At 34.6% G+C, this 15,844-nt stretch overlaps 1 protein-coding gene across 4 annotated transcripts in view; it reads right to left on the bottom strand.

The window, feature by feature from the left end:
• Window positions 1–979: 979 nt before the first annotated feature.
• LOC141901571 (uncharacterized) overlaps window positions 980–15,844 on the bottom strand; it is a 232,547-nt gene continuing 217,682 nt past the window's right edge. For 2 of the 4 annotated variants that reach the window (XM_074788894.1, XM_074788895.1), the window contains one exon: window positions 980–1,701. In XM_074788894.1, the coding sequence (XP_074644995.1) occupies window positions 1,366–1,701 (336 nt within the window). In that variant the 3' untranslated portion in view covers window positions 980–1,365. Of the gene's footprint in view, window positions 1,702–9,192; window positions 9,966–13,986; window positions 14,081–15,844 lie in introns of those variants that run through there. The other 2 variants (XM_074788896.1, XM_074788897.1) reach the window with 2 other exon arrangements.

Here is a 15,844-nt window from a genome sequence, read left to right as displayed (position 1 = left end):
GTTGTTTGAGTCAACAAACATTTCGCGTAAGTGAAATGAGTTCAATGTATAAATAGCATATGCCATGTTTCATATTATCAAAATCTACCAGTGATATTAACCGTTAAATGTAATTGTATAATTACTTTCTTGTAGCTACAGGTATGACAATTTGTTGGGACAACGTTACGTTAAGACAGGTGACACGACACAATAACTTCGAAAAGGGAAACAAACTCCAATTATGGGCCCTGTCGTACCTATGCACGAATCGTATTAATACCATGAACGTAATCAGCAACGGAGAACGGAAGAAAGCGACCGACATGAAAACGGAGATTTTCCTACCCGACGATGATTGTTTCCGGAGCGAAAAGTTCCGTATGGGTGTGATTGTTCAACGCATTCCGTGCAAGTACATCCCCTTCTTCAGACAAAACTGCGGTGATTTCGTCATCAAACATATAAGCCATGATCGATTCGATGAGTCTTCACTGAAATCAAATGTGGTAAGGTTGGATTTTCAGAATTTTTCACCATCGCATTTCATTTTTTTCTCAATTTCATTCATTTCAATTTTGCTTCCAGACAAATCTAGGTGTTTTCCAAGAGAACCCGTCTTCGATAGCTTGTGTGATAAAAATCTTAGAAAACCTGCAACAGTATATTCCAAAATTATCGGATGGATCACCAGCCACCATTGTGTGTTGGGGTGATGGCTTGTCGTGCGAGCGACATAATGACGCACAAAACGCGCGGTTCAATTCGAATGATCAATGGAATCGTTTGGAGGGATTGGAGCCGGCCCCACAGGAATTCCACAAAAGAATGCTCCTGATGCAGGTGTGTAAAATAATTCAAATTAATACCTACCCAATATTAAGTATTTTGTTCATCGCCAAATTATATTTCTTTCTAGGACGTAATGAACGAATTTTTTAAGGGTTCGAGTGTCGCCGAACGTGGGACTCTAGCCCACATCAGGAACGTCTTTGGCCATCACAATGTGAAAAAGGACGTTGGAGAAACATTCAATCACACGTCGGAATTTCTTCGGTTCGCAACGCATTCCTTCGTCGTTCTTTTAGCGCTACATCTACTTGCAATGGATACGATCGATGCTACCCCACCGATTAGACTAACCACCCCAGAAGACCGACGAAATTTCCTGCGCCGATTCGCTGGCGAAATTGTTGATTTCGTATGGCCAGAGGAAATGAGGCTAATGTTCGCAGAATCCTCAAAGATGAAGTAGAAGATTCGTTCTGTATATGTAATGAAGGTAAATTTTAATCTAACTTCAATACAAAAATCCTCAATTATGGGTTTCAATTCACACTTTTCCTTTGGTTTCGAGGAGACGAAACCAATCCTCAATTATGGGTTTCAATTCACACTTTTCCTTTGGTTTCGAGGAGACGAGGAACCGACAGTAGACTGTGCAAATACATTTTGCAAAACATTCCATTTAACGTGCATGGATCTTAATGCGGATGACTTAGTTGGAGACTGGTATTGTTCCGATGAATGTCGCCGGAAACAATACCCGTACTGCATATGTAAGAACGATCTTGGGTCTACCGGTGGGATAATCGGGTGCGACAATGAAAACTGCACGAGAGGTAGCTGGTTCCATTTTAGTTGCGTTGGCATATCAGCTGATGATATCCCAGGTATTATGTCACTTTTTGTATTGTAAACGGTTTTTTCTAATGCAAGTTTCTGAAGTAAAAAATTTGAAAAAAAAATTATACATGTAAATATTTGCAGATGGATCGTGGTATAGTTCAGAAAGCTGCCGAAAGTTTAAAAAGAAGAAAGGTGAAGATTTTAAATTGAATTATTCCATCGGAGTAATATTCACGGGTCTGCAAGAACTTGCCAGGTGAGAAGCTATTCGTGAAAATGATGGCCCTGTCATCTGCAAATTTTGGAGGACAGATACGCTGCGATTTTTTATAAACTAGGGGTCCAGGGACACCATGCCCACTTGGGAAGTGGTTCCAATTGCTCAACAATCTAACAATTTCAATATTCAACGCCCCCTGGTGACGATACACAAAAACCAATGACCTTGAAACTCACCACAATCATAGAACATGTCAGCAGCTACGATTTTATAATTGATTTTGATAACAAAATATGCCTCGTTACCAATTTAATATGGAAATACTAAGTTATTCTACTATTCAACGCCCCCTGGTGACCATATTCAAAACCCAATCACCTCGAAACTCACCACAATCATAGAACATGTCATGAACTACAACTTTGCAATTGATCATGGTAACAAAATATGCCTAGGAACCAATATAATAAGGAAATACTAAGTTATTCTACTATTCAACGCCCCCTGGTGACCATATAAAAAACTAATGTCCTTAAAACTTGCAACAATCATAGATGATGTCATGAGCTACAACTTTCCAATTGATTGTGGTTACAAAATATGCATAGGTACGAATATAATAAAGAAATGCGAGATATTGTATTATTCAACGCCCCCTGGTGGCCATATACGAAATCCAATTACCTTGAAACTCACCACAATCATAGAACACGTTATGAGCTACAACTTTCTAATTGATTGTGGTAGCAAAACACGCTTAGGTATCAAGATAATGTGGAAAAACTTTTTCCCACTTACGAATGAGTACTGGTGACACCAAGATGGCCACCAATTGCGTCATAATTGGCTGATGAAAAATAACAGTCTCAGGTATAAAACATCCCTTTCCAAAGAATACCCATCACAAATTGCAATGAGAAATGGCAAACCAGTAGGAAGCTACAGGACTCAGGATTCGGGCGAAAATTAACATTTTTGGGCACTGAAAAGGTCATAGGACGGCCATCTTGAGGCTGATCGACCTAATTTTTGTTATGCTGATGGGCCCTGGGAGGGGGGGGGATACACATATATCCGAAAGATCAAGCTAATTGATCAAAGCGTCTTCAAAATTTCCCTCAAAAAGTTCAAAAATGTGTAAAAGTGCTGATTTTGGCGAACAACAATGGCTGCCAGTCGGCCGTCTTGATTCTGATAGGGCCAGTTTTTGGGCTGAAGATGGGTCTAGGGTAGATACATGTGTAACTTAAATATCAAGACGTTACCTTGATGAGTCTTCAAAACTTCCCAAAATAACTGGATTCCGTCTACGGACGGACGAAAAGTGAACGCAATAGCCCGCTGGGACTAAAGTCCCAAGTGGGCTAAAAATCACAGCAAATATGCGATATTAGGACATCGTCTAACGGCAGGTATATATCAATGAGCACCTCGAATTCGATTGATAACATTTTGATTGAACTATCAGTCATTCTCGCGATATTCTCACTGCTCATTCATTCTAGGACTCTGAATGGTTGGCTAACTGAACGTTTGCAAATGGACGTAATATGGAACAGAAAGGTAAACTATCGAGGCGGAAACGGACACAACTTAGAGATGGATTTGGTTAACGCATTCTTTAATCGCGAATTCAAAGGTAAGTTTCCTATTTTACGATTGAAAGATGCAAATGGCATGTTAACGGAAAAGACCGTAGAACGGTACGGTATAGTCGTACTGTTGGAGAGTTTGACCGCGCACTCGATAATAAGTATTTATCAACCGTATCGGAGAAGGAAGAATTTCAGAAGTGGTCAGGTCAAAAAGATAATTTCGAAGTGGATGTCCGAAAATTCGTTGTTATGTTTGAACAGGAAGACCTTTTTAGAAATATACCTGGTCGCTGCCATCGGTCATTCCCTGAATTTCGAGTGTTACCAAATGGCGCAACTGTACAGAAACGTTTAAAGCGTTACAGCGATATATTGGATATTCGTAGAAGTTTAATACAAGCGATAACTGATTAAATAAGCGTCAATATCATCTTGAGAAGAACAGTCTGATTACCCTTCAAGATTCCATGTAAATAAAAGACGATTTCGATAATAATTGCATGCATATTTATGATTCATCAAGGCCCGGACACACTGGGCGATTTCGTCGCCCGACGAAATCGCCGGTAAAATCGCCCAATGTGTCCGGGCAATCGCCTTAGGCGATTTAGTCGGCCGACGAAATCGCCCGAATCCAACATGTTGGATTCTGTCGCCGGCGACAGAATCGCCCAGTGTGTCCGGGTATGGCGATCAGTCGCCTCGAGCGCCGTATTAACCAGCCAATCACGGCTCTTTGATTTATTAAAGGTGGCGCTAGCAGCTGGTCGTTTCAAAATAAGCGGCGCTGTTCGCCGATTTCGTCGCCGACGAAATCGCCCAGTGTGTCCGGGTCTGTCGGCGATCAAATCGGTCATAAAATCGGCGGCGATTTCGTCGGCCGACGAAATCGCCCAGTGTGTCCGCGGCTTTACTGTTTATACCATCATTAATTACTCGAAAAGCGCAATGATTTCACACTCAATTAATTTTGGCATCGAAAACAATTGATGTGGATTGATAATAATAATGATATTGATAATAAATGTCATTTATATTTGTATTTTTGTTGCAAATGTATTAAAAATGCATTCTCGATATGGAATACGTTTACTACTCCAGTTTCTGTCAGAATTGTTGTGCCTGAAGCGTCGGAGCTTCAGACAACCAAAAATGCGAAACAATAAAGTTTGATTAAATTGAATAATTATGGCATCATTATTATCGGCGTTTCATCTCACCTACCACTACCCTACACCGGTCCTAAGATGCAAGCGCGCCACTATTTGCCACAACCGCCACGCTCTCCAGTAATTTTCAAAATGGCAGCTGTTGACCCGACGGAAATTTACTCTCACTTTACGGCCGATTTGCGCATGGATTAATATCGTCAGGTGAGGTGTTATCAAAAAGGTATCAGACAAACTACGAATCTGTTGTGCGTCGATTACAACAAAGACAATGAAATGCCGGGCAAATTACTCATCAGTCAAATTGGCTGACGAAGATTTCATTGAAAAATGACCTTCCCATTCCTGACTGTGGTTTGTGAAAATATCCGATCGTGAAACTAAACCATAGACAGGTTACTGACTAGGCGGCAGAGTGCGCCTGTGATAAGGCGGAAATGGTATCATGTGAAGGCAAAGCTTTTAAATGATTAGACATTCGGTGGTGGTTTATCAACTTTTTTTCAACTATATGGCTGCTATTTTCCCAATCAACTTGCTAGACGTATCGGCCCCACTCCGCGCGGTTGCGCCACCGTGCGGGATTTACGCGAAGCAGCAGAACACAAACACGGCCACTCTCTCAATTTTCAATGATAGAAATCGTGTATGCATTTCAATTATTTCGGCTGTTAGGGTTTTAAGGCACAATATAAGTTGATGATGTGATATGGCGATGTTAATTAATGATAATTCCGCAGTTAAGCTAGTCACGAACGGCGCCGATTGAGTGTACAGCTGCCAAAACACTGAAATGTGCGTAGTTGCGTAACTATTTGCAGTGAATTGCAGACGAAACATGAAGCCTTAACGGCCGTTAAAAAAAAAATTATACCAATCGCAATTGTAAAATAAAAATGAGATAGAACCTAAGTTAAAATTCTGGCCATTTCTAAAATGTTATTAATTATTATTACTAATTTTTAGTCAGTGCGGAACGTTTACAATAATAATGAGGGGTGGTAGGTAGTCATGCAATTCAAGTCATTTACACGTTACTTCCGTGTTGTTGAAAATCTCGCGAGTCCTGGACTAAACCCCAACGAACAATGTGATCTGTGTGCTGGCCACAAACAAATGCATACAGATCACACTACACACTTCCCATTACACACTCCAGTATCCACAGCTTTCATATATCCATCCAAATATTTAGTGGCTTTCTTCCTGGATTTCGATCGTCTCTCATAAGTCAACACTTGTAATTCAAGTGTGATTCTGATGCGTGTAGAGATACATCGTGACTAGCGTATTGAATGGCGGCGCCATGTTTAAGCTGCGCGTCGATCGTTGAATAGTGAAATTATAGGGTGGAATTATCTTGATTGTATCCATACGAAGTTTACTAAAGGTTAGTGTCAACAAATGGTCCATTACAGTCCCTCTAATTTATGTGGAGAGACGCTCTTAACAGGCAAAACCGTGGTCTGTTTCGTGTTATCGTTGGCCTACGTGACTGATTCGCTGCCGGCGCGCCGCTTCAATGTTATAAAGTATTATATAACTGATTGTTAATGACATACAACAAATAAACCTTTAAAAAAAGTACCTAGTGTCTGACATTCTACTGAAAAATTCCGGATTGATCCACCGCATAGTTTTTTCATAGTGAGCATTTTAGTATATGAATCAATTAAGAGGATTGACAGACGCGGGTGCGGCAGCTGTTGAATACGTTCGATGTAAACAATAATTTTAACCACGTGCGCGATGAAAACAGGGACATCAAACTATGAAGCGCTGGATTTTTTAATTACATGTGATTTGAAAAGGCATCCGTGCTGGTTTTTCAAAAAGCCGAATCTTAATTGATTCATTGCATAGGCCTAAGCCAGGACCTCTGGAATTGAATTTGACACAGTAATTCGCCTGCAATTTGCGATGAATCTTTTTGAAAATTAGCTTGACGATTGGGTCTGGTGAGATGTCCACCCCTATTGTAAAAAATGTCATTGGTGATCAAATATGGCTGCCATTGGGGAAGCCATCTTGAATTTCTTGTTTGCCGATGCAGCCCGAAATTCTTGATGGAATTCCACAAAATTTGGTGTGAGGATCAGGGTAGGTAAGGTAAGCTGTCCATGCCTTTTGTATATGGAGTCCGGCTTTCAAATATGGCCGTGGGATTGTCTTTTCGTGTAAGGATATAATAACAGAAAATGAACATTGTCGCCACATAGCCTATACCATCTTAACTATTTTAAAACTTGTTACATCGTTACAATGTAAATCTTTCCGTTAACTAAATACTGAATCATTCTACTTCTACTGCGTCATGAAGGTACAAGGCCCATGGGCCTCTTGTTACAGGATGAACTACCATCACCACAAAAATTGCACGACGGTACTTTGGCACAATTACGAAATATCAAGCTACAGGATAATACCGGTGGGGTCAGCATTGTGGCGAAATTTTGCTAACGAATACATCAAGCCTGGCCAACAATGTTCATGCTGAAACTATCCGTTTCGCTATTCAATTATGAACCTCTTCTTGCCACAACAAGTTCTACAAAATTTCAGTTAAATTTCATCCAATTTTACAAAAAAAGTATCTGTCGACACAATGTTTTATTTTAAGTATATAGCGCGTTACTACAGCGACGCTCAATACACTCGCTGTGTGTGTGTAACACAGAACATGCTGTGTACATAAATATTGATCGTACAGCGCGCGCGCTGATCTAGTCTTTCTAGCCATCTTTCTAATGTTCCTGCCTAACATATAAGTAATGATAATTAAGCCTAATTAAGAAGCGATCACCAGCTTAGACAATTGCATATTGCACTTTAAATCACGAAATCTAAACACACTTAAAATTTCTTGCGGATTTACATCTTTCCTGTATACCTATGAGCCTTTCAAACTTTCATTTTCATCTCTGTCTTGTTTATAATTTTCAGGTCACCGTTGCTAAATAAGGACATTCAGCTTATTGCTGTTGAATCTGTAGGTAGTCGACAGTTGAAACTAATTGCATCAGCTGATGATGAAATGCTGAAGTTTACGGCCAGTTTTCAACTGATAGAAGAACATTTTAACATGGCTCCATTTTCTGAGAGCAAAATGGATTTCATCTCTTCTTCCGTATTTCGTGGAGGTTAAACTCCAGGGACAGCAAATAGTGTTCATTGCCTAAACAGTAAACTACTCAACGTATCAACGTAGCTTTAAAGAGTTGCTTTAAACAGTAACTGTTTAAAACTATGATACATCTATATGCTGAGCAGAAATAATGCGTTGCGAATGGGAGTTAATATCATAAAATTGGTTTATCTTCAGATTTTAAAAATCTTACTTTAACAGATATACTAATTTTTGGGTATTCTACGTCTGTAATTATTTTCATTATATCATTCATATTTTCTAAATGTTTTTTATTTCTTCAAACGTCTTACCTTTGTGAAATTTAAATTCAATAGCTGCTGGATCAATATCATTTTTAAATGCTTCAGTTATCTCTATATCTTTTTTATCATCTAATGAATTAATATAAATTCTAACATCTTCCATATATGGTCTTTTATTGTTCAATTTATTTTTCATGTTTCTTATTATCTTTTGTTTATTATTATTATCTTTATCAAACTTATTTACACCTAAAATATCATTATCAATATTTCTAATATGATATTTAGATTTTAAATGTTGTTTATCTTTTGTTACTGAATGATTGATTACATGTATCACATTTATATAGTTCTTTATCATTCACCAATTCTTCTAATTTAGTTTCAAATATATCATCTTTATATCCTAATTTCAATTTATTTTCTAAGTGAGATTTAGTTTTATTATGTCTTGCTTTTTTGAGATTTATCTGTATTAATTTTACATGTTGGACAGTAGTACTTCTTATTTGGTTACATTTATAATATAAATGTTTTATCAAAATTTATTTTACATATTTTTTATTCGAAATCTATATCATGGTGACCTTTTTATTCTTACCTTTATATATGAAATAGAAATCACCAGAATATAATTCTTCAATATCTTCACTAGATAATCGATGAAATCTATCTGTAAAATATGTTCTGAATTTATATTCATTACCTTTCAATCCTTCAAATTCTAAATGAATTATTAATTTATTACCATATTTTTTAGTGTTGTTTCAATATTAGTAATTAAACATTTCTTATGAATTGTTAACTCAGTTAGCTTTTTAAATTTATAATCTACAGATTTAGCATTTGTAGTAACTTTAATTCTATCTAAGAATGATTTGTTGTTCTCACTGTGTACTTGTTTACTCTCCATTTATTATATAAATTTTTTATTAAGATTGATTTCATTATATGTTATTCATTAATATGATTTTCATATATAAAATATTAGAGTAATTGTAACTGTGTTGTTCTATATCGGAGGTTGAAAGGTTGAGTGAATAAAAAAACAAATATAAAAAGTAATTTTAATTCCACACTACAATATATTTTCATAGTCGTGTGTATTCCTTGGTAATAATTAACAAAATAATTAATATTATTAGATTTATATGATTAAATCTATTATATCGTGTATTGAAATTAAATCAATTGGGAGCGGAGCGACCATTTGATTTAATTTCAATATGCTTTTGAAATTAAAATTATTAATATTTTAGAATAAATATTTATTCTAAAATACACACGACTATGAAAATTCTGTGAATGCGTGATTCTGCGATATGACAACACCGTTCGAATCCAACTGAGGGAGGATGCTACAAACATTAATAATAAATTGCATTTCAATATACAAACATTGCACAACTTATATAGATTTCAATATCTTAAATTCTCCATTGTGTTGGTTACAATTTTCACCTTGGATAATCTGTGACTTTAAGCAGGCTACATGCATAGAAATCACATTATTTTTTACTTTTAGCAAGTTACATGCATCAAGATTGTCATGATAGTAGCTTTGAAAATCTATCATCTATTCTTTATCTAAGTTTGATGTAAAACTTAATTTCAGGGGATTATTACATGAGGGATTCTTACTTAGGGTTTTGACATACATACTATATACTATATAAAACTTTAATGTCATCAATGAGAATGAATGTAGACCGAATCTACCATACATTCTTTATTGTTTAATACAACTTAATGTTATCATATCATTAACACAAAACAATCAGGTTAGAGTAGTGAATAATTGTCATTCATGTAAGCTGCCGCCAATGACCTGAAAAGTGCTTAATAGTCATCAGAGACAATGGATTAATGGTTTTTCTAAATGCTGCATGAAATCCTTTCCATTCGTGTAATGTAGTTATGTAGTCAAATCTATCATGATTAAGTGTCCATCAATGTAGAGTCATAATAAGATGGTGGAGGTGGCTGAAAAATATGAACAGAAAAAAAGAACCAAGTTGAAAGGCCTAGAAAAATAACATATACATTTCTTAATATGTTCCAATGAATAATGAATTAACAATATGCAATACTATTACACAAATGCGAAACCACAGGATTCAATAACACTGGCCTGGCATTCAGATCTCACTGGACACGATTTGGTAAAAGGTAAATTACTTATTTACTCGTACGGTTGTGCTGCGTGGATGCACTGTGAATCAGCTCCTGTTGAATAGCTGTTTTTAAAAATTTCTAATCTATACGAATCAATGGTGTTTTTATTCAGGGTTTTCTGACCGTCATCGGTAAAACACTATTGTTTTCCTTGTGATTATTATGATTTGGGTTTTCATTATTTCTTTTCCCCTTTCCAGCAAAAAATGTTCCATAAAATGTATCTCCTCTCAGATTCGACTACTAACAGCTTGTAAACGTAATGTTGAATTCAGACAGAAATATAACTTTCGCTCTCACTTTTTCAAATCTGCATGTTTAAATGTATTATGACTTGATCTTGCATAAAGCTTGGAGTAATCATTTGACAAAATGATTACTCCAAGCATAAAGGAAACAAAGTGGCTATCATCACATATATACAATTATGCTTAAAGCTCGTACTTCATAAGTCGTATTTTCACGTAAGTCGTATCATGTTTAGAAGCCAAATCTTCTGATTCCACTCAAAATATCTCGCGTAAGCGAGGCCCGATATGCCGGCAGCAGATAACAAAAGCCAATGGGCCTTGAAGCATTGATAGATCATACTGAGGTAAGGTATTAAATGGTTAATGTCTTAAATCCGCCGGCAAATGTTCTATGACTGTGTTGATTGGGAGGACCACAGACTTAAGATCTTAATGTACGATTTTCATTCATGCTGAAAATGAATTTCAATTTTCTGCCGAAGGATTTAGCCTACGCTATTTGTATTGTCAAAACTCATAAATGTGATTCTGTTAAAGACGAAACTACTTTATGCTGATGTTTTCCATCATGTCCCAGCCAAGAGATTTAGATCAATCAGGATTTGGATACAAAAACCCATTTAAATACATCAATTTCGGCACTTATGCCTACACAAGATTTGTATAAACGACTACAACTGTAAGGGTAATCTCGAGTGACTGTGGTTTTTCTTGCATGAAATGTTAGGCCCTATTGCTGAATAATGAAAATCAATTGCCCATGGGACAAGTCTGGTTTACCTTGAAAACTGGAGCCTGTTTGGCAATAGCATCTTTTTAATTCGTGAATTCAAAGTTCTATTTTTTCATTTTATCTTTCTGAAAGAATTATTTTGTAGTCAAATGTACATTTGTTTACGGTCCACGTCCAAAATTTCGTAGGGTACAGGGTTAGGTCTATATTTGGAAAAAAATATTTTTCACAAAATGAAAATTATTTCAATAAAATTCATATGATATCACAAATCAGAGGGTAGCTAAATAGTCTTGACAATCTTTTCCAATGTATGCCTACGGAAGCTACGTTACATACCGTTACTTTAATAAACAAGAAAATTAATTTCAATAAATTATTTGACGCCTGCGAAAAAGTGTAGAATTTCTGGGATAATGTAATGTGGAATTGCAAAATTTAAATCGAAGTTTTAAGAAATTTGGGGAATTATGAGATTTGGCGATTCTTCTAAACTCATAATTGCGCTTTCCCAATTAGTTCTATCATCATTTTCAACATCTGTAAACATAAAATTTTTATATGGTTGAGGTTGCATCATTGCCCAACCATATAAATTATTGGCGTCAATATACAATAATTTATATTCATCATTTGATTTAAAATATCTCCCATAACACCACTTATTCCACCTCTAATTGATTTATCAAATAATAAAACCATGTCTGGTTCTTTTAATAAATCTTATTCTACATTTGTATATTTTAAATGATCTCTAACTTTTTTATCAGATGAATAAAAACGTTTTTCACAGTAACAACAATGAGTTGCATAATTAAAATCAATTTCATCTTTTGTCATAACTATTCTTTTATTTTTGTTTAATTATTTTGCAAAATCACTTTCTAATTCAATTATTTTATTACAAAATTCATTTACTACATCTTCACCTCTAAAAGAAATATATTGATTTTCATATAATTCAGGATAATTTTATTTTATATAAATTCCATAAGCAGCAGCTATTTGATGAACTTTTTAAATTGTGTATATAATTGGTGGGTCTTGAATTATGTCTTCATTTAATTCATTTCCTTTTTCCATTGATTTTAAAAAATTGCTTGTTATTGTATATTTCTTTTCTATCTTGATCAGTTAATTCTTTATTCAACGATTCAAAATCCCCATAAATTACAAATGGCACTATATTTTTAAATTTATGATTAATAAATTTCAACTTACAATCTTTTTTTGTTGGCATTATTAATTTACAAAAATCTTTATTATCACATAATTCTTTATGTCTTAATAATGCATTCTCAGTCATAAATTTCGACAAACATTTTCTAACATTTTTTAACATTTGTTTTAACCACATATAGTGTTCATTTTCATCTTTTTTTGTAATATAACAAATCTATAACGTTTTCATCATCATAATATTCTGTTAAATATAAAGCTTCTAATGTATAATCCTTAATATTTTCACCTTTTGTCTCTGGTAATTGCATTAATTCGAATACATTTATTTTCAAATTATTAACTTTTTCTATTTTAGGAATCATCTTTATAGTTACTGGATATTGATCAATTTTATATAATGTTTCGTATTTCCGGTAATCTGTTATTCTATAACCATGTTCTTCTGTTGGATGTAAGCAACTTATAATTGACCATAGAAAACATTTATTATCTTCATTTTGAACATTTATTACTACTTTTGTTGTAAATGGTAAATTAATATAAGATGATGCTTTAATATCCTTTTCAGTTGTAAAGTTTGAATCATTTTTAAACATTTTATTACTTTTTGATGTTTTATTTCTTTTTGTATTATAAATATTTAAATCTAAAAATATAATTTCATTCAATGTTAAACCAGAACCCTCAAAATATCTTTCCTCAATATGACATTTAAATTCATCAAATATTTTTTCATTACATTACATTTAATTTCATCTTTTTTTTATATTTTCTAATTGTTCTTTTCTTTCATTGGAATTTTCTGCAGTTTCAAAATCAATAATATTTTTTTAAATGATTTTTATTAGATTTATCAATGTATTTTTTACAATATGTACAATCATATTGATTTTCATTAACATCATTTTTTTTCTGTCTGGTACTCAATGTCTCCCATTATTAGGAAAAAACAATTTGCATGAACCTGGATCATATGAGCACGGTCACCTTCCCCCTGTATATAGCAAACACGCTATCAATCGTTCTCGTCAGTGCCTCGATCAATTGAATCGTCTAAATAAGTCATTTCGGATTCTTAATATTTAATTAATTTTATTATCAATTTATTTTTTATTTAATAAACAACTTCTAAATCATGATGACCGTCTTCATTTTTTCCATGATAGATTATTTTAAATCCCTCTAAATCTGTTAATTCCTCTGTACTCAATGAAACCCATTTATCAGGTAAAAATACTTTAAATTCTCGCGTTGTACTAACATTACGGTAACTTAAATTTGCTGATATATTATCTCCATATTTAGTTTTTATCTTTTCTAATTTTAATACTTTATGTTCAATTTCTTTTGTAACATCAACTAACTTTTTTATTTCAAATTGTTTTTTGCTGGTGTTATTCTGTTATTTATTGCGGTGTTATTTATTTTCTATCTCCCATTTATTAAAAAAAAAAATACTTGTGGTGATGAGTAGTGTGTCGTCCTCTCGTCCCTGGCCTGAACCCCTGATATTCCAATTACTCACATTGCCTTTCAAACCTTCAAAGGAGCGATCAAAATCAAACGGCAACTCTTGGTTTAATAACCATATTTATTTTCAGATAATAATATTCATATTCAAAGATAGGATAGGAGCTAGGCCTAATCATATCAGAAGTTTTTGGCTAAGAATATTGGTTGAAGCGTGTTTTTCGAAAAAATCTATAATTCCTGCTTCAATGAGTCGAGGTGGTGATTCATTCTTGGGGTACCGGTATCTGTAAAACAATGCGTAAGATCAATAGAAATAAAGTGAAAATTAAATTGCATTTAATTGAATTGCAATCACAGTGTGATACTAGACAAGAGGATTGATATCCCGTCCGTTGGTCCCGTACTAACATCTTGCTGTAGTAGACATTTTTTCGGGGCACTAAGGACCAATGACAATCATTATTCTTAGAATATCTTAACTTCATTGAGCAGAAATACCGTGTAAATACACGTGTGAATAAACCAGGAAATGCGTTAGTGCGCGGTGTCTAGTGTACGGAGACGCACCGGGGTCATTCACAAATATAATCAAAGAAACCGAAACTTTGATCTGTTGAAACAAAATGTCAACATTGCGGATGAAATATCATGAAATAAAATTTAACCTTGATCTCGATTGATTCGAATTTAAAATAAAAATCCATTCGGCGAATTCTGTCAACATTTGAATTTTAAAAATGTTCCTTATAGGCTACCATATTTCTTGGATCTATCTAAGAAAGGATAGTTCATAGGTCGAGCCATGTTATTAGCGAGTTAGGTGGGAGTCAGACCCCTGCGTTTAGACCGGCCTGGAAGTAAATCTAGACGTTTATCCAGCCAAAATTATGTGAAAATATTTGAACAACACCCAAAACTTTATAGTACTAGCAGTCCGGGTCTATTTTGATTTCACAGAAACTCATGTATACATGAAAAAGAACAGCAATTTGCTTCGATTTTGGTATATTTTCGATTATTTCACAAAAACACGAGTTCAGAATTCTATAAAATTTTCAGATTGTAAGATAGATACTATATGACACCTCCGATAAAAAATCAGATCTCAGGACCATCTAGATAACAAGTGTGCCACCCGTTTTACTGAAATCTTTCGCGATAGGCAAATATATTGGAAGCATGACGTCATCAGCTAGTGATAGCAAAAGCGAACCATAGGTTCGCTAATAAATTTCATATGATGTCACATATCAGAGGGTGGCTGAATATTGCGTCTTGGAAACGTCTTCGAAATTCAATAGAGCTCTTCTGGCCACTGATTGGTCGGATATCTATAGTAATGCAGGCCGCAACTCTCATACAGCGCATTAAACACTAAATTCATGGAATTATATAATGAATGTTTTCCTTTTTCAACTCCCCGTAAAGTAAACGAAAATAAATTACATAAACCGTGGTTTTCATCTGGATTATTGAAATGTGTTAAACACAAAAATCGCTTGTACAGAAAATCTTTGCGTAATAGATCACATTTGAAAAATTATTTGAATTACAAACGTACCTTGTCTCGTACACTCAAATATGCCGAGAAAAAGTATTATGAGACTAAATTACTTGCAGCCAAATCCGATACGAAAAAAACATGGAATATCTTAAACAATCTAATCGGAAAATCTTCCAATGATCGGAGTAGATTACCTTGCCTTTTCAAAAGGAACGGTATCATTGTAAACGGCTACGAAAATATCGCTAATGAATCTAATTCTTTCTTTGTAAATATTGGTAGCAACCTAGCCAATCAAATACCAGATACAGGTGTCAACTTCAGTGAATATCTGTCAGATCCAGTAAATGAAAACTTTTTCTTTTTCCCGACTCACCCTGATGAAATTAGTCAGATTGTAAATAATTTCTCACCCAGCAAAGGCTGGTACTGATGGTTTCTCTGTAAAAGTAGTTAAGAAAATAATTGATTCTGTAAAATACCCGCTAACTCATATATTTAACTGTAGTTTAAATTCAGGTTTAGTACCGGGTGAACTGAAGGT

This window comes from Tubulanus polymorphus, chromosome 3 (genome assembly GCF_964204645.1).
Source record: "Tubulanus polymorphus chromosome 3, tnTubPoly1.2, whole genome shotgun sequence".
In the NCBI taxonomy this organism is placed as follows: domain Eukaryota; kingdom Metazoa; phylum Nemertea; class Palaeonemertea; order Tubulaniformes; family Tubulanidae; genus Tubulanus; species Tubulanus polymorphus.
The sequence above is the reverse complement of the archived record's forward strand: the minus strand, read 5'-3'. Positions and strand labels throughout refer to the sequence as shown.